Consider the following 26,222-nt stretch of genomic DNA (forward strand, 5'->3'; position numbering starts at 1 on the left):
CCAAGTATCTTTGACAACCCATAAGGGAAAGAGCATTCTTTCTTGGTTCATTACACTTTTCCCCTCCTCTATCCAAATGCTTCTTTGAAGACTCTGGAACCTACCTAACCACCTCCAGTGCCAACCCACTCTTGCCATTGCCCTGAGCATTCTTCAGTGTACAGATGCACAATTCATCTGACACTCTGGCCTCTCAGTTTCTTGATTTATTCAACTGAAATAAACTTCACTGCCATTCTCCTTCATTGACTCATTCCCATGGCAATTCCTTAGACCTGGATATCTTACCATATCCAGTACAGTAGCTATTAGTCACGTAAAGGTATTTAAATTTTAATTGAGTAAAATTAAGTAAAACTTTAAATAAGTTCTTCAGTCATATTTCAAATACTCAATAGCCCCATGTGTCTAGAGGCTATGGGACTAGACACTGTAGATACAGAACATTTTAATAATTGCAGTAAATTCTACTGGACAGCATTGTCCTTGACCTAGTCATTACAGAGAACTGAACCATAGTAAAAAAGTCAACACTGCCAGTTAGTGAACTGGCAGTAATAAACCAGCCACTATGATAAGCATTTTACATACATCACTTGAAAATAACGTTATACTGAAAGGTAAGTAGTCATGTACCGATGTGAGAGTTGGACCATAAAGAAGGCTGAGCACCAAAGAACTGATACTTTTGAATCATGGTGCTGGAGAAGACTCTTGAGAGTCCGTTGGACTGCAAGACCAAACCAGTTGATTCTAAAGGAAATCTACTCTGGCTTTTGCTTCTGCGGTGCTCTCTCTTCTTCCTCGTCTGCTGTCTGTTCCTCATCCGATGTCGTCTCAACCCTGGAATCAAAATTTACTACTGTATGTGATTTGCATGATCAGACACTACAGAATGAATCTTGGCGGAGGGGTCCCTGCTGGGGCTCCAAGGGAACCACATGTCGACAGGCACAACCTTCAGCTTCCTGATCTCTGGAGCTCACTGTTGGCAGCAAACAGGCATTGAATGGACCATGATGGATCCAAGATTGGGAGAAAATTTGACCAGAGCCCTGTATACATCAGGGCCTACGTAGGTTGATGGCAGCCTAATTTCAGTTTGGTTCAGTTCTGTAATAGGAATTTCAGCTGTGGAGTCAATGCAAGGCCTCTTGAGAAAGATGTACATTTACTTCTGAGAAAGCATGAAGGTTTGTGTTGTTGTGTAACCTGAGTGTCCAGAGGTAAAAAGCTTGTGGCTGTTTTGAAGAAAGAAGTGTTATATTAAATTTTGGTTATTAAGGTTCTAACTTTGTAGCCTTCCTGTCTGGAGAAATAAAATACAATCCTTTAAATGAAAAAATAAATAAAAAATAAAGGAAATCTACTCTGAATATTCATTGGAAGGATTGATGCTGGAGCTAAAGCTCCAATACTTTGGCCACCTGATGTGAAGAGCTGACTCATTGGAAATGACCTAGATGCTGGGAAAGATTAAGGGCAAGAGGAAAAGAGGGAGGCAGAGGACGAGATGGTTAGATAGCATCACCACCTGAATGGACATGAAGGTGAAAGTCGCTCAGTAGTGTCCGACTCTTTGCAACCCCGTGGACTATGCAGTTCATGGAATTCTCTAGGCCAGAATACTGGAGTGGGTGGCCTTTCCCTTCTCCAGGGGATCTTCCCAACCCAAGGATCGAACCCAGGTCTCCTTCATTGCAGACGGATTCTTTACCAGCTAAGCCACAAGGGATGCCTGGCATGCTTCCCTGGACATGAATTTGAACAAACTCTGGGAGATGGTGAAGGACAGGGAAGCCTGGTGTGCTACAGTCCATGGGATGGCAAAGAGCCAGACACAACTTAGCAACTGAACAACAAACATATACACAAATCATAACTGTACAAGCTCAATAAAGAAATGCTCTCCTTGTACCCTTGCTTAATCATTAGCCTTGTCCTCCATCCCAAAGTCAAACAGTATCCCTACTTCTAACATTAAAAGCAGTTTTGTCCGTCTTCATACAAATGGATTCATATCACATATTTTCTTTTGTGTCTTGCCTCTTTCACTCATGTTTGTGAAATTTATCCAAGAGCTTGCTTGTAGCAATGGTTTGTTCATTTCTACTGCTATATATAGTATTCTTTTGTAGGAATATCCACAGTTTATCAGTTTCATTGCAGATGGACATTTATGTTGTTTTCCAGTCTTAGGTTATTAGAATCATGCTGCTATGACATTGTCATTCATATCTTTTGTGTTATATATATGTATACATATGCTTATATTTCTAGTAGATACAATGTAGGAATGAATTTGCTAAGTCTTATGGTATGCACATGCCAATTTTAATAGACACCGTCAAACAGTTCTCAGTTCAGTTCAGTTGCTCAGTCGTGTCCAACTCTTTGCAACCCCAAGACTGTAGCATGCCAGGCTTCCCCGTCCATCACCAACTCCCGGAGCTTGCTCAAATTCAGGTCCATTGAGTCACTGATGCCATCCAGCCATCTGTCATCTCCTTCTCCTCCTGCCTTCAATCTTTCCCAGCATCAGGGTCTTTTCAGATGACTCAGTTCTTCACATCAGGTGGCCAAAGCATTAGAGTTTCAGCTTCAACATCAGTCCTTCCAATGAATATTCAGAACTGATTTCCTTTAGGATGGACTGGATGGAATTCCTTGTAGCCCAAGGGACTCTCAAGAGACTTCTCCAAGACCACAGTTCAAAAGCATTAATCCTTCGGCGTTTAGCTTTTTTTATAGTCCAACTCTCACATCCATACATGACTACTGGAAAAACCATAGTTTTGACTAGACAGACCTTTGCTGGCAAAGTAATGTCTCAGCTCTTTAATATGCTGTCTAGGTTGGTCAAAGCTTTTCTTCCAAGGAGCAAGCGTCTTTTAATTTCTTGGCTGCAGTCACCATCTGCAGTGATTCTGGAGCCCAAAGAATAAAGTCTGTCACTGTTTTCATTGTTTCCCCATCTATTTGCCATGATGTGATGGGACTGGATGCCATGATCTTGGTTTTCTGAATGTTGAGTTTTAAGCCAACTTTTTTACTCTCCTCTTTCACTTTCATCAAGAGGCTCTTTAGTTCTTCTTTGCTTTCTGCCATAAGTGTGGTGTCATCTGCATATCTGAGATTATTGACATTTTTCCCAGCAATCTTGATTCCAGCTTGTGCTTCATCCAGTCTGGCATTTCTCATGATGTACTCTGCATATAAGTTAAATAAGCAGGGTGACAAGATATACCCTTGACATACTCATTGAGCCAAAAATACTCCAACCTATGGTGTATGAAAGTTTCAATTGTTCTACATCTTCACTAACACTTTTTTAACGTTAGTCATTCCGGCAGGCGAGTACTAGTATCTCATAGTGCTCCTAATTATATTTCCCTGAAAACAACGAAGTTCAGTATCTTTTTATGTTCATGACCATCTGGCGAGACTTTTGTGAAATAGTTCAAGTTTCTTGTCTATTAAATAGACTAGACTCTCATTTTCTAATTATTTGTAGGAGGTTTTTTTTTTTTTTTCATATATCCTGGACATGAATCTTTCATTATTTATGAATTAGGCAAATATTTTCTCTCACCCTCTTGCCAGCCTTTATACTCTCATAATGATGTTTTTTCATGAAGAGTTAACTTTAACATAGTAAAACGTATTGGTTTTACATCTGTGGTTGTGCTTTCTGTATCTTCTTCAAGAAATCTTTACCAATCCTAACATCATGAAAGTATTTTCCTATGTTATCATCCGGAAGTCTCTACATTTGGGTTTCAAGTGATGTGAACAGATAACTCACTGGAAAAGACCCTGATGCTGAGAAAGATTGAAGGCAGAAGAAGAGGGGGACAGAGGAGGAGATGGTTGGATAGCATCACCAATTCAATGGACATGAACTTGGGCAAACTCTACGAGATGTTGAGGAACAGGGAAGCCTGGCATGCTGCAGTACGTGGGGCCGTGAAGAGTTGGATATGACTTGGCACCTGAACAACAACAATAATCAAGTGGAATAAGTCCTCCAACATTTTTCTTTTGGTCTTTATAAATTGTAAATCAACATCACGACCACGGTCATAGCCAGTTCTCCCTAGAATGGCAGGTGAGAGAAGTTGCCACATCTACTGGGGTCTCTTCGTTGACTAAGACAGGAATCAAAAGTGAATATTCTTGGCCCTTTATAAACTTTACAGTCAGCAGTTGAACAAGTTTTACACACACATACTCACTTATTAGGATACTGACTGGGAACAAACTGGGACCGCCATTTATTTAGGTCTTTTTTTAATATTTATTTTTAATTAGAGGACAACTCCTTTACAGTGTTGTGTTGGTTTCTGCCATACATCAACATGAGTCAGCCATAGGTATACACATAACTTCAGTGTTTACAGTTTTCTGAGTAAAGGTCTTGTCTGCCTATTGTTAATATTTATTCCTAAATAATTAATGTTTTGATGCTATGGTAAATGTTCTCGTTTCTAAAAATTTATTTTCTAATTACAAGTTGCTGATATATTGAAATACAGTTTATTTTTGTATAGTGTCCTTGGATCTCCTAACCTTGCTAAATTCACTTTTCAATTCTAATGGTTTATCTGCAGATTCTTTTGGATTCTCTATATGTTCAATTAAAGCTTCTAGGAATAAGAAAATTGTATTTCTTCTACTCCAATCCTTACACTTTATTTTTCTTGTTTTATTCATTGGCTAGGACTGCCTGGTTTCAGATTGACCCTAGAGTGGTAGGCAATGTTGAATACAAGGAGAATAGGGGGCATCCTTGTCTTGCTATGGGTCTTGGGCTTCCCTGGTGGCTCAGAGGGTAAAGTGTCTGCCTGCAATGCAGGAGACCTGGGTTTGATCCCTGGGTCAGGAAGATCCCCTGGAGAAGGAAATGGCAACCCACTCCAGTACTCTTGCCTGGAAAATCCCATGGACAGAGAAGCCTGGTAGACTACAGTCCATGGGATCACAGAGAGTCGGACATAACTGAGCGACTTCACTTCACTTTCTCTTCCATTGTCCACTGTAGCTATTTAAAATCTTCTCTACTTTCCTTGAACCCTCAACAACCTAAACAGTCATTAGGCAGGAACTCTACACCTATTATGCCCTCCCACCTGAAGATTCATCTGCATCCATACCCGGTCTTGCTTCTTTTCACTTGTCATAATTTAAAAAGTGCCTATTACTTTTCCTCAGGTCTCTGACTCTAATCTTCAACTCCTCTTCCTTTCTATTGGCTCCTTCTCAACTTCATTTATATATGCCAAGACTTTATACTCTTTAACAACAACAAAAACAATACCAACAATCTTTCTCCATCATACATACTCATCTAGCAAATGGCCCACCTCTGTCATTCTGTTCCAATCAAGATTATTACTCACACTTGTCCAAGTCTCCTGCCTAAAATTTATTTTAACCTCCCACTCCTTGTAATCACATCAGTGGCTCTTCTTTACACTGAAATAAGGCACTGTATGATCTGGTTCATCTGCGACAGTTTCAGATTATTCCTGTTGTTGTTTGTTGTTGTTCAGCTGCTAAGCCATGTCCTACTCTTCGAGACCCCATGACTGCAGCACGCCAGGCTTCCCTACCTATCCTTCACTATCTCCTGGAGTTTGCTCAAGCTCATGTCCATCGAGTCAGTGATGCCCATCCAACAACCTCATTCTCTGTTGCCCACTTCTCCTCCTGCCCTCAATCTTTCCCAGCATCAGGGTCTTTTCCAATGAGTCGGCTCTTCACACCAAGTGGCCAAAGCATTGGAGCTATTTTTTTATTCCTGTTATCCTAGCATAATGATGAATAGAACCCCCTTTTATTCTTAGAGGTGTGTCCTGGTTTAGGGGATATGGTCACTCTATCATGGTCTAACCCAAAGACCCTCAGTGATTTGCTCCACGCCTATCTCTCATCAAATTCTATAGTTGGGCAGTTTGAGGTTTACCAATTTCCCCAAGCTGTCTTCCACCAAACATCCTTCCTCTCCCCTAATCTGGGTTTATACTATTTATCTTTATATCTGGTAAAGCAAAATTCCCTTTTCTAAGCCATATATGGAATAATATTCTATCATTAAGCAAAGTTCTTTGTTATGCTAACTCATCAAAATTTTGAAGTTTTTACTTCATCCCTGCTTTTATGACTCATTGTGCCAACATAATAAGCATATATATCTTTCAATGACTTTCCATGATTTTTCTTCTGAAGGTTTCAGATGATCAACCTTTCAGGTTCTTCCAGGACTTGGGCTCACCACGGTGCCTGCTGTTCCAGGTCACACTATCCAGGTTCCAGAAGGTAATGGAAGATGGAGTTATGAAATCAGTTGAGTTTCCTGACTTCACCTCTTCCCTTTTCTTCTACATCCACAAACATATTTCAGACATAATCATAGTTCTGGTACCAAAGACAGGAAGATAGTTTTGCTCTCACGTCTTGGGAAAAAACAGAATGCTGGCTATTTTAGGGTCAATCTCCCTTCGTCAGAAGAGAAAAGTAGAATGGTAAACTGGCTCCAAAGAAAATAAAAAAGAAATGATGACTCCTCTGGGACACAGATCGCTCATATGGCTCCTAAAAGGAATGTTGACAGTTCTAAGAATACACAGCACAGCTACTCCCACTGCGACTCTACAACTGCACATTTTCCCTCACTGCTGAAATATTAGAAGTCTTACATTCATGTATCATTTTCACATTCTCACATTATATGATCTCACATGAATGTAACACATAAATATGATCTCTCAGATTTAGACAGAACAGGTATTACTCTTCTTTAGAAATTAGAAAACCAAGACTCAGAGTATATTAAAAAAATATTGCCTAAGGTCTGACATCTAAAAGACAGGAGAATTCAAGTCTTCCAACTCCTGAGCCAAAGTTCATTCTTAATAGGGCATAGGTATAATAAGCAATAATCACTAATTCAACATGCTTACTAAATCCCTATTCTGGGCCAGGAGCAATTAACAGCCAGGGGATATAAATAGGAATAAGATATATATCTGCACTGTAAGAGCACATAGTTCAGAGAGGAGAGAGAAGAGTCAACAACACAGAGGGAAGCAGGAAAGCTGGAGGTCCAGCGTGCTCTTCAAGGGCACTGCTGCATAAAAAAGAAAAGATGCATCAATATCATTCAGTGATTCGATAAGTATTTATTGAGTTTTCTGGTGAGAGCAATACAGTGGTGAACAATTTGCTTTCCTTTTTGCACTCAATACTATTTTGAGGTTTGTTCATATTGAGTAAATAAATATATATATATACACTTTTCATGTCAAGAATAGATATATATGTGTATACATATTATGCATACATATACACACAAATGCTATCCATGTTGAGAATATGCATGTAACTTTTATCTGTTATATAGTATTCTATTATATAAGTATACCACAATGTCTAATTTCCCTGTGTAGAACATTTAGGTTACTTTTAATTTTTCCTATCCCAATAATGCAGCAATAATCATCACTGTATATGTTTTCTGGTAACATTTCTACAAGAGAATATTAAGCAAACACTCTGACATGGCAGAGAGCTCCATTTTTATGTAGAATCAGACACATCTTCAATCTTACTAAAGATTACAAAATGTTAGTCGCTCAGTTGTGTCCAACTCTTTGAGATCCCATGGATTGTATGTAGCTCTCTAGGATCTTCTGTCCATGGAATTCTCCAGGCAGGAACACTACAGTGGGTAGCCATTCCCTTCCGCGGGGCATCTTCCTGATCCAGGGATTGAACCCGGTTCTCCCACACCATCTGAGCCACCAGGGAAGCCCTCAGACTATAAAACTGCTCCCCTAAGCAGCTGTCCCAATTGACATCCTCACCAGCACTAGGTAAAAAAGTTCCTATATCCCCAACTGCTGGCCAAGACTAGATAAAAATCAGACTTTATTAGACCTTGGTAATCTGACCAAAATACTATCTTACTGAACTTTTAATTCAGAATCTTTGATAATCACTGAGAACAAGAATCAAGTCAGTTTTATTGCCATTCTTATTTCTTTTATGTGAACTGAGTGTATCCTTTGTACATTTTCTTTTTGGGCATTCTTTTGACTTTTCTACTGATTTGTATGTGTTCTTTGGGTTTTCTTTTTGTCTATTTGATTTGTAGGAATTCTTTATATATTCTGCATATTAAACCTCTGTCAACTGTGTGCACTGTAAATATCTTCTCTCCTGTCCAAGGCATGCTTTTCTCTGATTGTAGAGTCTTTTGTTATTGCTGTTAAAAGGTTTTAAAATTTGAATGTTGTCAAATCTAACAATCATTTCTACCATTGTTTGCTTTTTAAGACATCTTCCTTTATCCTGATGTCATAGAGACACTCTTCTATACATTCTTATGAGTATAAAGTTTCATTTTCTACCTTTAATACTTCAGGAATTCATTTCTGTGTATAGCATGAGGTAGGGAACAACTTTATTTTCTCCATATGGGCAGCCAATTGATCCAACTTCATTTACTGAGTGATGGTGTCTGGTTTGTAATGCTGTTATACACTAAATTTACATAGATGTAAACATTCCTAAGCTTTCTCTTCCACGCCACTGATCTATTTATTTCCCCTTATACCAATACCATACTTACTTTAATTTACCATAGTTTCATCTAAAAAGTTTTAACATCTGGAAAGGCAAGTACCCCAACCCCTTATTCTTCAAATTCTTCTTGCCCCTTTACCATTTTAAATGACTTTAGAAACATCTTGTCAACTTCTTTGTTAAGCCTGATTAAGATTTTTGACTGAAATTACATGTATTTATAGATTAATTTAGGGAAAACAAACATACAGATAATACTGAGTCTAATAAGCAGGAAGATGAGATAGCTATTCAGATCTTCCTTTAGTCTTTCAATGATGTTTATTTTTTTTTCCATCAAAGGAATGTATTTATATGTAAAACATATTCCTATGTAACTTAGAATTTTTGTTACTATTAGAGTCGCTTTTTTTTTTTAAATAACTTTTTTTAAATTGTGGGTTGCATAGAAGAACACTATTTTCTGTATATTGATTTCAGATCCAAAACCTTTCCTGAAGGTGAGACATTTAAACAATATTTATGTAAATTTTTGTGGATTTTTTAAATATAGACAATCATATCATCTGCAAGTATCAATAATGTTTATTCTTCACTTTCCAATCCTTTTTCTTTGATTTCTTTTGTTTCTCATCCTTGTGTTTGCCAGGGCTTCTAGTACAGTTACAGAAACATCATCTGCAAACACTAATTTTGATTCATCTTTCCAAAGCTTACATCTTTTGTATATTATTGCATTCCCGAGGACTTCCAGAATACCATATGTAAAGAAGTAGCAATCTCTACCAAAATATCCATGACATTTTTAAGAACTAGAAGAAATAATCCTAAAATTCACATGGAACCACAACAAGCCAGAATTGCAACAGCAATCTTGAGAAAAAAGAAAAGCTGGAGGTATAAACCTCCCATACTTCAGACTATACTATATAGCCACAGTAATCAAAACAGAAGGTATTGGCACAAGAACAGACTCATTAACCAATGGAACAGAATAGAGAGCCAGAAATAAACACACAAACCTGTGGTCAGTTAATCAATGACAAAGAAGGCAAGAATACACAATGGAGAAAAGACAGTCTCTTCAAGAAGTGATGCTGAGAAAACTGGACAGCAGATAGTCACATGTAAAACAGTGAGATTATAACGTTCCCTCACAGCATATAAAAAAATAAAATAAAATGGTTTAAAGACTTCAACGTAAGACTGGAAACCATAAAACTCCTAGAAGAGAACATAAGCTGAATACTCTTTGAAACAAATCATAGCAGTATTTTCTTCGATCACCTTCCCAAGGCAAAATAAATAAATAAATGCCAAAACCCCATATGGGACCTAGTTAAAAGCTTTTGCACAGCAAAGGAAATCACCAAGAAAACTAAAAGACAACCTACAGAATGGGATAAAGCATTTGCAAATCATGCAACCAACAAGGGGTTAATACTGAAAATATACAAACACATTACACAACTCTATATACAACTCAAAAAAAACAAACAAGCCAACCAAAGAAGACTTGAACAGATTTCTTCCCAAACAAGACAGATGGCTAACAGGCACATGAAAAGATGCTCAATGTTGCTAATCATTAGAGAAATGCAAATCTAACCCACAATGAGATAGCACTTCACACTTGTCAAAATGGCTATCGTCAAAAAAGTCTACAAGTAACAAATGCTGGAGAGGATGCAGAGAAAAAGAAACCTTTGTACACTGTTGATGGAAATATAAATTGGTGCAGCCACTATGGAAAGCAGTAAGGAGGTTATGGAGACTCCTCAAAAAACTAAAAATAGAACTACCATACAATACAGCAATTCCACTCCCAGGTATATATCCAGAAAAAAAAAAAACAACCCAGAAATACTAATTCGAAACGATACATGCACCCCAATATTCCCAGCAGCATTATCTGCAACAGCCAAGACATGAAAGCAACTCAAGCACAGTCAACAGATGGCTGGATTAAGAAGATGTGGAGAAAATGTGTGTGTGTGTGTGTGTGTGTGTGTGTGTGTGTGTATAAACACACACACAATATATATACATAGAGATGTGTGTGTGTGTATATATATATATGCATATACATATAGAATGGACTATTACTCAGCCATAAAAAAAGAACAAAATACTACTATTTGCAGCAAAGTGGATGGACTCAGGGTTATGTTTAGAGAAATAAGTCAGACAGAGAAAGACAAATACTGTATGACATTGCTTACATGTGGAATCTAAAAATATTTCAAATAAATGTATATGTAAAACAGAAACTGACTCACAAATATAGAAAACTTGTGGTTATCAAAGAGGAGAATGGAGGGAGGACAAATTAGGGGTATGGGATTAACAGATACAAACTACTATGTATAAAATATACAAGCAACAAAGATATACTACATAGCACAGAATATTACAGCCCTTATCTTGGAATAACCTATAATGGAATATAGTCTGCAGAAATACTGAATCACTACAGTGTACACCTGAAACTAACATAATATTGTGAATCAACTACACTACAGTTCAAAAAAACAAAAACAGAAAAATCAAGCACCTTTGTCTCGTAGCTATTTCTAAAGTAGATGCTTCTACTATTTCGCTGTTAAGCACACTGGAACATTTTAGCAAATACTCCTTATTGGGTTAAGAATGTTCTCTTCCTACTCCTAGCTGGCATTGATCTTGAATGCATGTTTCATTTTATTCACTGTTTCTTTTCCATTTATTCAGACTGTCATGTAATTTCCCTTTTTAATTTGTTCATGTGTTAAATTATCTTAATTACAAAATTAGAATCCTATTAATAGTATTCCCAAAATAAACTCTGTTTTGTCATAACCCTTTCTGTTTATACTTTACTGGATATGGATGGTTTGCTGCTTTTTGTTCATGATTTTAACATTTACATTAATAAGTGACTCTGGCCTAAAAATTTCCTTGATTTTTCCTCTTTTTACTTTATCATTTTCTTTTTCTAATTTTTTGAATATAATGCTTATCTCATTAATTTTCAATCTCTATTTTATAATATAACCATTTAAGGTTATAAATCACAGACTGCCTTAGATGCAGCTTTAACATGTGGTCCTTTCATTGTCACTCGGGTTTAAATATTTCATAATTTCCATTATAATTTTGACCTTCACCAATGAATTATTTAGAATTATGCATGTGAGGTGGCACATGGCTACTGTTTTGTTGAGGAGTTTCTAAATTATTCCACCATTGTCAAAGAATGTTATATATGAGACACTGAGTTTTGAGTACCCTCTTTTCCCATACAATTCTCATCTTTTTCTTAAAGTCTATTATTTATTTATTTTACCACCAATAGTTCATTATTAGATTCCTAGAAATTTTTATTTAAAAGCTGAAGATTAAGGTTATATAATTCCTAGAATCAAACTTAGATTTACTTTCTGAAATCAATCCAGGCAAGCCTTAAAGTCTATTATTTCTGATATTATTAATAATACTATTTCCTAGCTTTCTTTTGGTATTTTCCTGGAACATCCTTTTTCATCACCTTATTTTCAAATTTATAGCCATAAAATATGATAAACATTCAGAAAATAGCATTAATGACATCTATGTACCAATCACAAGAGATTAAATAGATGTTTACATCTTCTCCAAGAAAGTCGGAGAAGAGATTCTTGATGTCAAATTCACAGAGAAGAAATGATGCCTGCAAAAAAAGCTAGTGAATTAACAAAAAAGGACATAAATCAATAGAGTAATTTTTCATAATGAAATGACAAAACAATTGACAGAAGGATGAAGATAGGATGTAGATCTAAGAGGATAGGGGAGAAGGACACTCTTAAGGTTATACATTAACCTAAAAATATCTAATTGTATCCATGCTAAGATATCAATGATTATAAAATGCATTCCAATGCCAGAGATGTTAACACATGCAAAAATAATGTAGAATCACTGAAATAAGGCACTGGAAGAAATCAGTGCTAAACTATTAACCCATCACAGGACAGTGCTGTACTCTCTTGTGACGGACTAAGAGAATATGAGACTCCTTCCTCAGGGATCAGTCAACTCTGACGATAAGCACAATAATAAATGAAGTACTCAGTTTCACTGGATTAGTATAAAAAAAAAAAGTCACATATGAATTAACAGTTTTCAAAAACTCACAATACATTTAGTGATTCCTTTGGTTATTCCTAAGGCCCTCCAGAATTCTTCAGAATCTGATATTCATCTCACCAATAGTAATTAGTAACAACAGGAGCTACCATTCATTAAGAACTGAAATCCCAAACGCTGTGTTTGGATACTTTCTAATGTATCAGTTAATGTGATATTCATAATTACATGAGTAAATGACACGAGGCCATTCCAGAGGTAAATGAAATAGGATTCAGAACCGAATAAATGAGTTCCCTGAAGTCACAAAGCTAGTTAAGTGGCAAATCTGGATTTGAATTCCATTTCATTTTTCACCTGTTCTTGTCTCTACCCCCACACTGCTTCTTTAATACTAACACCTCTCCATTTTTCATGTTACCTGGAAATATCGATGCTTTGCTTTTGGTTGAGTCCCACAAGCGGAAAACAAAAATCAGATCCCAGGACTCAACTGGCTATTGTACTTCTCCATCAAGGCAAGGGCACCATCTAGTGGCCACACTCTGACATTAACACAGTCAAAGAAAGATGGGAAGGAAATGGTTTTCCAAACTTCTGTCTTCCTCCACTGGTTTTTCACCTCTTTGCATCAAGTTGGAACATCTGCATTATTGACTCTTGTAGTCAAGAAGAATAGGAGCCTGGTAACACTAAGGGCTGAACAGGGCTTTGGAATGAGACAGACCCAACTTCAACCCCAGATTCACCATTTACTAACTGTGTGACTTTGGTAAGCTACTAAAAGTAGTGTGAGTCTCAGTCTCCTCATTTGTGAAACGAAACACCACCACTGACCTGAGAGGATTATCATGGGGATATCGATGAAAATCTGGCAGCACAGTGACTGAACCAAAGAGCTTCCTCAGTAACTACTGGTTCCTTTCCCTATTCTCCTTTCATGTAGCCTAAAACCACGTGGGTGTTTTGCTTTTTTTTTTTTCTCTTTTTAAGAAAACACATCCACACCACTGTGTTTAACTTTTGTCTAAACTATAGTAAAGGTAAATTCCTTAAAATGTATTCCTTATTTTTATAATTACATGAAATCAACAAGAAGCATTTTTTGAGTACCTACTTATAATGTACCATGCATTTGTGACACTGTGTGTGAACTCACTAGTCGGCAGAGAAAACAGACTACTTTAACATGTAACATCATGTAAAAGTCCTTTCATGGCTATAAATGACAAATGGAAGAGGATCCAATCTGTTAGAAGGATGTGAGTCAGGAATGTTTCGTGAAGAATCACCATTTGAAAAGTCTCTTAAAAGATGAGCTTGGTCACCATGTCCTGCCCGCCATCTGCCACACACGGTGAGATACTGCTTCAAGAACTTGCTTCAGACTTGTGTGTGCAGATAGTGTCCACTGTCAGTACTGTCCAATGTGTGCCAGGCTGATCCACGGTCACTTTCCAGGAGGGAAGCAAGGTGACTTCAGCTGAGGATGACCCTGACTGAAAGGCTGCATGAGAAGATATCTCAGGCCTGCTACAACCATGGGCTGTTCCATGAATAGAGCCTCTACACCAGGAAGACTGGTCTCGTGCACCATCATCTTGGTCTTCCAGCCACTACCATGTCAAGTTTCTGGGCAGTCTGCAGGCCTCCCTGATGCTCCTCCAACTGGGCAGAGAGCCTGGTCCATGTGCACTTCAAGGAGCAGACTGGCGTTGCTGAGCTCATCCTCCTGTGACTACCTACATCAGGCCTACCTCTACTTCACATGCAAGGTACACAAGGCCAAGTCCAAATGGGGGCTGGCTCTGGCCACCATGGTCACAGTACTCAGATCACTGCTCACATCTGTGGGGCTCTGCACACTCTTTGGCCTGATGCCCACCCTCAACGGTGGTGAGGTTTTCCCCTACCTAGTGGTGATCACTGGGCTAGAGAACGTGTTGGTGCTCACCAAGTCAGTGGTCTCCACCCCAATGGATCTCAAGATGAAGCTGTGCATTGCCCAAGGCCTAAGCAGAGAGAGCTGGTCCATCATGAAAACCATGGTCACAGAGCTGGGCATCATCCTCGTTGGCTACTTCACCCTCATGCCTGCCACCCAGGAGTTTATATTGCTTTGCCGTTGTGGGCCTGGTGTCTGACTTCTTCCTTCAAATGCTGTTTTTCAGCACTGTTTATTGACATTTGCTGGATAGAGCTGGCAGATCTGAACAAGTGGCTGCCCCCTGAGGCCTGACTGCCCCCAGCTAAGCCAGTGTCAAGGCCAACACGCCTTGAGTGGCAGTTGTCTGTCCACACCCCACACCATCACGCTGCAACCATTCTCCTTCCAAAACCTGCGGTTCCTCAAGAGGCTGCATGCAGTCTACTTCCTGGCCTGAACCTGCCTAACACAGCACATACCATGGCCGGCACTGTTGTCTTGATTGGTATCCTGGCATACACAGACCTAGCTGCCCAGGTGACAGAACAGGGTTCTCTGGGTGAGAGCACCCTGGCTCCCCTGCCTGTACCTAGTGATGTGGTGCCCGCCAGCCACCCACATCCCACCTTCTCCATCTTCCCACCTGACACCTCTAAGTCACCCAAAAATCAGACATGGCCGGGGGAGCTGCCCAGGCCCAACAGTCCATCTGAGGGTGTCCAAGACAGCCCAGCCCCAGAGTAACCTGGGGGCGTGAGGATGAGGAACATTGGAGGAAACTGTCCTTCAGCCACTAGCCAACACTCTTCAGCTACTACAACATCACATTGGCCCAGAGGTATGTCAGCCTGCTGCCTGTCATCCCTGTCACACCTCCCGCCCCAAACCCAAGGGAGGCCTCTGGAGGCGGAGCAACCTCAGGACACCCACAACCCCTGGCTTCCACCATGGCCTGGGCAGAATGGGCTCTGGGAGGCCAGCGTCAGGGAGCCAGACACGGTGCATGCACACAGAGACATCACCCTGTACAAGGTGGTGGGGCTCAGCGAGGCCTCGGGCAGCATTGTGCTGCTGCTGCTCTGCCTGTACCGCATGCTCTGCCTGAGTAACTACAGGTAGCCTGGTGCGGGACCCTGGCCAACCCATGGTATGGGCTGCTGGCCTGCAGTGACTACAGCTACAGGCCACCTGAGACGGAGATCGAGCCCCTGGTGCTGCATGGGCACCTCATGGACATCGAGTCTCTGGCCAACAATGGGATGCTGCTGGTGAGCTGTTGCTTGGCAGGCCACATGTGTGTATGGGATGCACACATCAGAGACGACCTCACCAGCATCCTGTGCCCAGGTGGGCAGCACCATGACAGTGGTGCTGGCAATGTGTTGGAGGCTCAGGAGAGCTGGGAACAGCTGTCAGACAGCAGGAAGGGTGGCCAGAGTGGCATGGGGACAGTCCTCCACTACAGCACCATCACGGGGCCCTCCGCCGCCTCCCTTCTTTGGGGATCTGTCAGACCTCACCTGTTTGATCAACACCAACTTCTCAGCATAGCTGCAGCTCCCAGAGCTAACTCAGCCTGAGTCTCAGCACTGGGTGGGCTGCTGCTCTGCTCACGACTCCCCAGGCAACGATTTCAGCTGCCTGGTGCAGCCAGTGTACTAGGAAGAGATTCGGAATGGCTCCTGTCCACACACCAGCCCTGCATCCACCCTGCCCCAAGCCCCTGAGGATGAGGGAGGCACTCCTCTCAAAGAGAGCTTCCCTTTCCTCATCTGGTCCCCCAGCACAGACGGCTCCATGTGGAGCCTGGAGCTTCAGGGCAATCTCATAGTGGTGGGTGGAGCAGTGGTCGGCTGGAGGTGTGGGAGGCCATCGAGGGCACTCTGCACTGCAGCAGCGAGGAGTGTCCTCCAGCAACATGGAGACAAAAGGATTGGCTTCCTGGCTCAATAATTCCCTTGACTTCTCCTTGGAGACTCACACTTTCCCTCAGCTTCCTGCAGTTCTGAGGGGCCCCAGGGCAGGGCAGTCCCCTGAATTCCCCATGTACAGCAGCAGGGACACAGTGGCATTGACCCACAGTGCCCTGTGCACACCAGAAGCCCATCACAACCTGGAGGCAGGTGCCAGGCACTGTGTGACTGGGAGCCAGGACACACACTGAGGGTGATCAGTCTGGAGGACTCAGGCTGCCTCTTCACTCTGCAAAGCCACTCAGAGGCCATCACGACTGTGTACATTGACCAGACCACAGTGCTAGTCAGTGGAAGGTAAGATGGGGCCACGTGCCTGTGGGATGTGCTGACTGGCAGCCAGGTCAGCCACACATTCACTCACCGTGGAGATATCACCTCCCTCCCCTACACCACCTCCTGCGTCACCAGCCGTGGTCTAGATGACCTCGTCAGGATCTGGGACTGCAGCACAGGCATCAAGCTCTACTCCATTCAGCAAGACCTGAGTTGTGGTGCAAGCTTGAGTATCATTTCAGACAACCTGCTGGTGACCAGCGGCCAGGCTGTGCTTGCTTTATGGATCTAAACCATAGGTACCTGTTACAGACAGTCTACTTGGGGAAGAAGAGTAAGGCCCAGCCAGCCTGCCAGATCCTGTTGCTGAACAACACTACCATTGCTTACAGCTTTGGCAGCGAGCTTAGCCGAGAGTACGTGCTCCCTGTGCTGGAGAAGCTGGACTGAGGGTGAGCCTCCCTGCCCATCTGGCTGGGGTGCTCTGTAGGGCAATGCACTGGACCTGGCCTGGGAAGAAGACCTGGCCTGTCTTTGGGAAGCTGCCTGTGAACTGTCCTGTCCTGCCTCATGATTATAATATTAAACTTAAAAAAAAAAAAAAAAAAGGATGAGCTCACCAGGTAAGGGAACAGAATACTCCTTACATAGAAAAACATGACACAAGGCTGAAGAAACAAAGTGTGGTGTGGTTAGAACATAGGATAGGATGGATGAATAGGCAGGAAGAGATCTGTGAGAGCTTGTTATGTTCCTTTGGAATCTAGATGATAGGTGCATTATCATCACCATCACTATCATCATCACTCACAGCAGTTATCACTGCATGTGTACAATGTGCCAAACTCTGTACATACATAAGTGCTAAACCTCACAATCTTATAAGTTATATGTTATCTTCATAGAAGTTAAGAAATTTGCTCAAAGGCACAGAGTCAGAAAGGGGTATAGCTAAATGAGATTCAGCTCCAGGTCTCTCTGATTCCACCACACCAGTGGTCCCAAACTTGGGTGTACAACGCAATCACCTGGAGAAACTGTTTCAAAATAAAAGGTTCCAGACCCAGTTCTAAAACAGTATATCGCTAGAGAGTGGAACTTGGAAATCTATATTGCAAACAAACTCTCCAGATGTTTCCTAAATAGAAAGCCAAATGGCATTTCAGCTTCTTGAAAATAACACAAAGCCTCTTAAAACACACATACACCACACACACAAACATAACTAATTAAAAGCCTAATTAAGTGTGTGATCCTGACAAAATTCTGCAAGGGTATTATAATCCCCACTTAAAAGAAGAGAAAACTTAAGGTCAGGAGAATTACAGATTGCTTCCCTCTTCCAGTCAACAAAGCAAAGAGCAAAAATAAGATTCAAACAATGTATAGCGAGCTCTTCTCGGTCATGCTGTGTGGTAGAATCCTAAAATACCACCCCATCCAGTGACCCCGTCCCTGTTTTCTCTCCTCCCCTTTGAGTGTGAGTGGAAACTGCAAATATGATGAGAAGTTACTGTAGGGATTATGTTACAGGATGAGTAATCACTGACGTGATTACATGGCAAAAGGGAGATTATCTAATCATATAAGACCTTTTTAAAAGCACAGTGTTTTCTGTAGCTAGTAACAGAAAGGAGAAGTCAGAGAGGCTTAAAGCACTAAAAGAATTCCATGCACCATGCTGACTTGAAGATGGAGGGGCCACAGGACAAGGAGTATGTATAGCCTCTAGAAGTTAAGAGCAGATCTCAAGCTGACAGCCGGCAAGAAAATGAATACCTTGGTCCTTTAATCACAAAGAACTGAATTCTTCCAACAACCTGAATGAACTGGAAGCAGACTCTCCCCTTGTAGTCCCTCAGAGCCTCCAGATAAGAGCCCAGCTTGGCTAACATGATTTCAACAAGCAGAGAACCTTTCTAAGATGTTTGATCTACAGAACTGTAGAAATATATCATGGGTTTTTTTAAATTGTGGTAAACTACACATAACATAAAATTTACTATTTTAATATTTTTAAGAACATTCACACTGTTGTACAACCATCCTAACCATCCATTTCCAGAACTTTTTCATCTTCTCAAACTGGAGACTGTATCCATTAAACAAGAAATCTCTAATTCTCCTAGCCTCAACCCCTGGAAACCACCATTCTATTTTCTATTTTCTATTCTAACCACCATTTCTATGTTTCCATGAATTTGACAACTCTAGGTACCTCATATAAGTAGAATCAAACAGTATTTGTCATTTTGTGATTGACTTAATTCATGTAGAAAATGCCCTTAAAGTTCATCCATGTTGTAGCATGTGTCAGAATTTCCTTTCTTTTTAAGACTAAACACTATTCCATTGTTATGGATATTTCACATTTGTTCATCAATTCATCCATCAAATGGACACTAGGGCTGCTTCCATGTCTAGACTATTGTGAGGAACGCTTTTGCAAACAGCACCTATGTATACAAACATCCACTCAAGGCTGTGCTTTCGATTCTTTTGGGTATATACAGACATTTATATATATAAATGATTGTTGTTTTAAGTCCATTATTATGAACATTGAGTAAGTAAAAGGAAATAATCAAGCATTTATTTATCCTATTTGAATTGTAGCACTGGGTAACCAAATAACTGATGAAATGTTTCCTTATACAATTATTTCTGATAAAAATTAAAACAAAATTTTATGATAAAATATCATAATTTTGCAAATGGATCTAGGTACTGCATCAACAGTTGGTAATATCTGGGAGCTCCCTGGTGGTCCAGTGGTTAGGACTCAGCAACTTTCAGTGTCGTGACCCAAATTTAATCCCTGGTTAGGGAATTGACATCCTGCAGCCAAAACAAAAGTTACTAATACCAATGAAGAGCAAAAACCAGACACTGCCTCCTAATAAAAGAACACAACACCTCCTAAAGTCTTGCCAAAGGGATCAAACCTAAGTCTGACTCAGTCTCTGGATCAGCTGCCAATATGTAGGAAAAGCAGAGACAGAGGAACATGCTGAATTGCACCAGTATGCAATCAATAAAACCTACACTATGGAAAACTCCTACAGATCAAAGGGTCTAGAGTCTTCAACAGATAAATTGCAAACAAAAGACATCAATTTTTTTAAATGGGCAAGATAAAATGTAGAATTTAGGAAGGCAAATCCAAGAAGTGGTTCCTATAAAACAAGAGTGGTTACTTTAGGAGACAGGGAGGGGGCTGCAATTTGAATGGGACACACAGACAGGCTTCACCAGTAACTGGCCAAATTCTACTTCTTAACCTACAAGGTAGTCACAAGGCTTAATAAATAATTAAGCTATATTTAAAAGAAAAAAATTGTGCATTAAATGTAACAATCCAGATTGAATTCAACTGAAGAGCTGTCTCACTCCAGCTCTGCCAAAGTCTCACTAGTGAGTCTATCTCAAGCCAAGAAAGCAGTTAATACCAGACTGAGCGGTGACTGAGGTCAATAACAAGTGCTTAGAAAAGCAATTAAACCAAGAAGGCAAAAGCAAAAACCAAAGGAAAGGGAAAAAAATAGCCAACAGTACAATAAGCTGAATTTTCAAAAATCTTTATGCTGTCATATATACACCATCTGTTCAAAACAAGCTTGTCTCATTTCCATCCTGCAAATTCACCATATTTAACTCCTATCTCAGTGCCAAAATTTTTCCATTAGAATTTGATTTCTTTCTCAGAGTTATCTCCCATTTCTACCAATAACCTACTGCTAATAAAGGCAATCATATATTTATGAAATACATTTACATCTTCAAAAGTAAGGGTGCAGAAAAAAAGATGGAAGAAAAGAAAGCAACAGGAATCCAAAAGAAGAAAATGCCACTAGAAGCTGATTTACCTATTAATAGTTACAACAGAGATAGGCCCTTCTTTAGATACAGTTGAGTACTAGAAACTGTATCCCCAACCCTGCATTCCTCCTTGTCTTGAGCTATTCAGACAATGGTGGAAACTGAACAGGAAATAAAAAACAGTTTGAAGCTATAGGCCTGTACTGTCCAATAAGGTAGCCCTGAGTCACACGTGGCTATAGGGCACCTGAAATGCAGCTGATCTGAACCAAGATGTGCCATAAGTACAAAAGACATAGTGGATTCCAAAGACATAGTATTAAAAAAAAGAACGTAAAATATCTCAATAATGTTTTTATTGATTGCATGTTCAAATAATATTCTGGATATACTGGCATAAACAAAATATATCATTAAAATTAATTTCACCTGCTTTTTGCTTTTTAAATGTGACACAACAAAAATTTTAAATTATATATGTTGCTCACATTATATTTCTAAGGGACATAACTGCTACAACACCCATTATTAAGTAGTGTTGAACAGAAAGAATTAAGCAGCTGAAAGTGGGGATTTCTCAGAGTTTTTTCCTACTGCTTACTCTATTGCCAACACTACAACTCATTTAATTTCCAGCCCCTGTCCCTGGATACAAAACAGAGATTTAAAAATCAGTAGGTGCATCAAGTCACGGATACAACATTAAATTAATGGGCCCAAAGAACTGAACTCTAGCCCTCCAGGTTCTGGAGTTACCCTGGAGAAGTCATTTTTCCTCTGAGCCTTAAACTTGTCTGCCCCAACAATTAAGTACGGGAGTTAAACTAAATTTAGACTCCCATGAATCTGTCAAAATAGTTTTTTCTTTCTGTCAAAATTGGTTTTCATAAAAATGAATAAATACTCACTCTGAGTCTAACACATCCTCTGCGAGAGCCTCTCATCATTTTGTCCTTGGACTAAAAGAAAAACAAAAACATTAAATGAATAAAAGATAAACAGACTTTTTAGAATCATCTAGGGATAAAGAGATAAATTTTACAGTAATATTCCTCCCTTTTCCCCATCCCTGTCCCACTGAACCCAGCCATCACTTAAAGATAGGAATTAGCAAATTTAAAATGTTTTGTGCGGTGCTTGGTCATTCAGTCATGTCTGACTCTGCGACCCCATGGACTATAGCCAGCCAGGTTCCTCTGTCCATGTTCCTCCAGGCAAGAATACTGGAGTGGGCTGCCATGCCCTCCTCCGGAGGATCTTCCCAACCCAGGGATCAAACCCAGGTTTTCCACATTGCAGGCAGATTCTGAGACACTAGGGAAGTAGTTTATACAAATAAAGCTAATTACAGAATTTTATGCGTACCTTAAACATAGCATATATTACACTATATTTTCATTTTTCCTTCATATCCCTTAACTCTCAACTAAAATATGTTTCTCATATTTCAGTGAGTTTGAGAGTCACCTGAAAGGTGACAAATTATCTGGGGGTTTAAGAATCACTCCCAGATGATTCTGACTCAAGCAAACAGAGGACACATTTTGAGAAAAACTGCTTTAACTTTGTCTTTGCAACTCCCCAGATGGGTCACATTTTTTTTGCCTCTGAGATTTCTCATCCAATGTTTCTCAGTTTAGAATATCCTTGACTCTGATTTTCTGCCTTGGATTGTCAGTCATCAGATGCCCTACCTCTGTCTGATTAGAATTCCCACCCCTGGCCTCCTAGAGTCTCTTGTATGTTTCCCGATCCTGGCATGTACCACCTTGTGCTATAGTGGCTGGTTACTTGTCTGACTCATCCACAAGACTGCAAATTTCTTAGGGGGTAGAAACTGTATCTGACTTATGCTTCAGAACAGTGTCTGGCACACAGTAGGTGCTCAAAAAATATTTACTGATAAAACATTTTTATCCTTTATTTCTGATGCTAGACTGAGCTAAGCAAAGACTGTGTTCTAAACAATAAGCCCCATGTTGCATTCAGTAAATATTCCTAGAATTAACTTAGTCATGTGTAAAAAAATCAAGTAAAACCTCAAACAACTAAAGCTTTAAAAATATTTAATACCTCAACAACTGGTATTTTTTCCACTATGTGACAAAGAAGTAAAACAAGCCAATATCATGGAGTTACGTTTTTGAAGAAAACTGTCCCACTTAAAACCACAGATGCCCTACATCCATTGTACTGAGCCACAGGCAAACTTCCAGCTATAAGATAACTATATCTTGGGGATTTCATGTACAGCACAATGACTATAGTCAACAATACATATTGCATACTTAAAAGTGGCTAAATGAGTAGGTCTTAAAAGTTCTCACTACAAAACAAAAGGTAACTATAAGAGGTGATAGTGGTTGTGTTATTCAATCTTATTGTAGTAATCACTTCACAATATATATGTATATCAAATCATCACACTGTACATCTTAAATAATGTTACATGTCAATTATACCTCAATAAAGCTGAAAAAATAAATTTAATCATTTATCAGAAATGTTTGCATGCCTGTACCCAAAGATCTGCTTTATCCTTCTCACTGCAACATGCTGTTAACATAGTCTATGCCATTGCTTTCACTGATTGTAAGCTTATCAATGTAACAACATTACGATAAATCAGAGCAAACTTTCTTCAAAAATAAAAAAATGAAACAAAAAAGCACAGTACTGAGCTATAGAAATTCATGTTCAGAAATTACTGAAATACTGTAGAGAGTCTTCTTGCAAGTATAAGCACGACTCACATTTTATAAAAAAATTCTCAACATTAAGCAAGGTTAAAATGAGTTCTTTACTAACAAAATAGCTGGCAAAAACACAGTTGACAAAAACATTCCCTAAGCATTTAATAGCCCTTTTATGGTACCCTATATTTATCTTCCCTCCAAAAGTGTCATGGCAAAACACAAAAATAATAATTAGGTTTGAAAATACCCAATGAGAGTTAGAATGCAACTCAAACAAGGTAACAAACATCCTTGATTCTCTTCCATTTTAAAAAATCAGATTATAGTAGATAAAAAAGGGGCAAGACAGGGTAATAAATCAGAAAACACTGAAAGAGATAAGTGAAAATAATTACAACAAACATACCTAGGAAACAATCAGACAAATTCAGAATGTGGGATATCCTATAAAACAATTGGCCTAGACTATTTTAAAATGTAAAAAAAAAAAGACTAGCACATAAACAATTGTAAAAAATAAATTAAATAAAATTAAAAAGAGCAAAAAGAAATTACGTGCATACAGGCACAAAGTACTGAGAACTACAGAATGCTCCCTGCCATTGACAAAGATCAGGGAAAGCAACAGAGAAGTGATCAGGTCTCAAGCTTTAACCTGGGACTTAAAAAAATAAAAGAATTCTGATAAGAGAGAGAAGGTAGGCAAAAGAGGGTATTCCAAGCAAGGTAACAACATCAGCAAAGGAACAAGTACGGAAAACTTTACACATGAGGTCTTCACAGAAGTGTGGACTGATAGCCCAAGCACCGAGTGTGAAGAGGGAGGTGGATAGAGGTGGAGAGATGAAGCTGAAAAGGAGATGTGGGGACCAGGTCCTGGGGGGCCTGAAAGAAACAGTTAGTTAAGGAAATTAAACTTAGATAGTTAATGGAGAGCTAAAGGTTTATGAACATTCTCAAGGGTGTGTTATAGAAAAACAGAAAAACTTAAATATGAGAACTTGGGGAAAAGGGATGATGGTGACATTAACGATACAGCAGAAGCAGTAGCAGCATCAATAGCAGCAGCAGACTCTCACTCATTGATGACCTCCATGTGATATGCACTTTATACGCAGTAAACCTCACAAGACCTTGCACTGGTAAGAGTTATTCACGTAAGTGAGGGTGACACCAGGGAGATCAAGTAAATTACCCAATTAAATTACATGTGTAAAATATAGCAGTTTGATACAGCCGACACAGTTTGGAATGGCTGCCCTGCCAATCATTCTCCCACATCACACCTGTGCCGATACCCTTGGATCCTCCTCCTTTTCCACAATGACACAGAGCCCTCTCCCTCATTTTCTGGCCACTCAGCTCCAATGTGAGGCCAAAGAGAAGCTGGTATGACTAAGTTCCCCTAGGCACAGTGAGTGCTGAGGGGTGGTTATCTGACCAAGCTGGCCAATCACAGGACCCACGACCTCAGGGACAAGGCAGGATGGAGTCCTTTCACAGGAGTTTTTCTACTGGGGTTGAGAGAAGAGTTCCTTCCTATATGTTCTTGAAGCTTAAGGAACAGTTGCCACAGGTTTTGTGCCCTCTACATGAAGGAAGCAATAACTAAAGCATCCACACTGAGAGAAGGAGAGGGGAGAGGCAGAAAGCTCTAGCTGCAAGTGATCTCCAGGTACCCTCTGATCTGAAGCAAACCTGCCAATGCTATTCACTGAAGAGCAGGGGGTTTTGTTTTGGAAGTTTGGCAGGGGGGACTGTTTTTGTTTTTGATGCTCTTAATGTCTCCGTTTTGTTTTGTTTTTTTTACAAATACAAGTAGTGATGAGAGAAAGGAAGAGCCAACAAAAACGTAACCCCAACTCCAGTGATCTTCCTACCAGGTGCTATGCTAACAATGTTCTCAAACTTAGTAACAAAAGTATTTTTTAGCAATTTGGCACAAACATGCCTCCAAGCCACAAGGCTTAGCACCTTGAGAGGATCACTCAGAAAACAGATGCTAAAATCTTTTCAGCTATTTAAGAAAACAGAATCCCCCACAAAGCAGAAAGATACAGGGGTGATGTGTTCTACTTCTAGGAGGCTCCAGGACTAACAAAGATTGTTGGATTTGGTGGCTGGGTTTGCTGGTTTTTTATATCTTACTAATGCAAGGGCAGTGGATTCTGTTACAAGCCATGCAATCAAAAATTTTTTCGACTTCGCTGGTGGTCCAGTGACTAAGACTATGGAATCCCAATGTAGGGGGCCTGGGTTCAATTCCTGGTCAGGAAACTAGATCCCACATGGTACATCTGAAAGATCCCACATGCCTCAACAGAGATCGATGACCCCACGTTCCGCAGTAAGACTCAGTACCCCCAAAGAAATAATTTATATTAATCCTTATGATAACCCCAAGCTATTGATTCAGATTACAATTTGTATTAAAATTTCAAAGTAAATTACCACAAATACAATATAATGCTGCCTATCATAGGCCTGTCCCCCAATATCCATTCTCCTCTTCTTCCTTTCAGTATTAACATCTTCCACCCCAAATTTTAACATATATGCAGAGTACATCATGCGAAATACTGGGCTGGATGAAGCACAACCTGGAATCAAGATTGCCAGGAGAAATATCAATAACCTCAGATATGCAGAAGACACCACCCTTATGGCACAAAGTGAAGAAAAACTAAAGAGCCTCTTGATGAAAGTGAAAGAGGAAAGTGAAAAAGTTGGCTTAAAACTCAACATTCAGAAAACTAAGATCATGGCATCCAGTCCCACCACTTCATGGCAAAGAGATGGGGAAACAGTGAAAACAGTGGCTGACTTTATTTTGGGGGG

The 26,222-nt window shown here is 39.9% G+C and overlaps 1 protein-coding gene and 1 pseudogene across 35 annotated transcripts in view; one reads left to right on the top strand and one right to left on the bottom strand.

The window, feature by feature from the left end:
- The window catches only part of OSBPL9 (oxysterol binding protein like 9), a 157,522-nt gene that overhangs the window by 111,745 nt on the left and 19,555 nt on the right, over positions 1-26,222 (bottom strand). For 33 of the 34 annotated variants that reach the window (XR_014052245.1, XR_014052244.1, XM_081485468.1 and 30 more), the window contains one exon: positions 21,597-21,647. The exons of the other annotated variant lie outside the window; for it this stretch is intronic. Coding sequence is in view for 24 of the 33 variants with exons in the window: in XM_081485447.1 (XP_081341573.1) it covers positions 21,597-21,647 (51 nt within the window). In the remaining 9 variants the exon portion in view is untranslated. The remainder of the gene's footprint in view (positions 1-21,596; positions 21,648-26,222) is intronic. 34 annotated transcript variants of the gene reach the window in all.
- On the top strand, positions 14,261-18,237 carry LOC145504492 (sterol regulatory element-binding protein cleavage-activating protein pseudogene; annotated as a pseudogene). Its single transcript, XR_014052247.1, has one exon. The product of XR_014052247.1 is annotated as a sterol regulatory element-binding protein cleavage-activating protein pseudogene (transcript).

Source organism: Giraffa tippelskirchi, chromosome 5 (assembly GCF_054371585.1).
Source record: "Giraffa tippelskirchi isolate mGirTip1 chromosome 5, T2T-mGirTip1v1.2.pri, whole genome shotgun sequence".
Taxonomy (NCBI): Eukaryota; Metazoa; Chordata; class Mammalia; order Artiodactyla; family Giraffidae; genus Giraffa; species Giraffa tippelskirchi.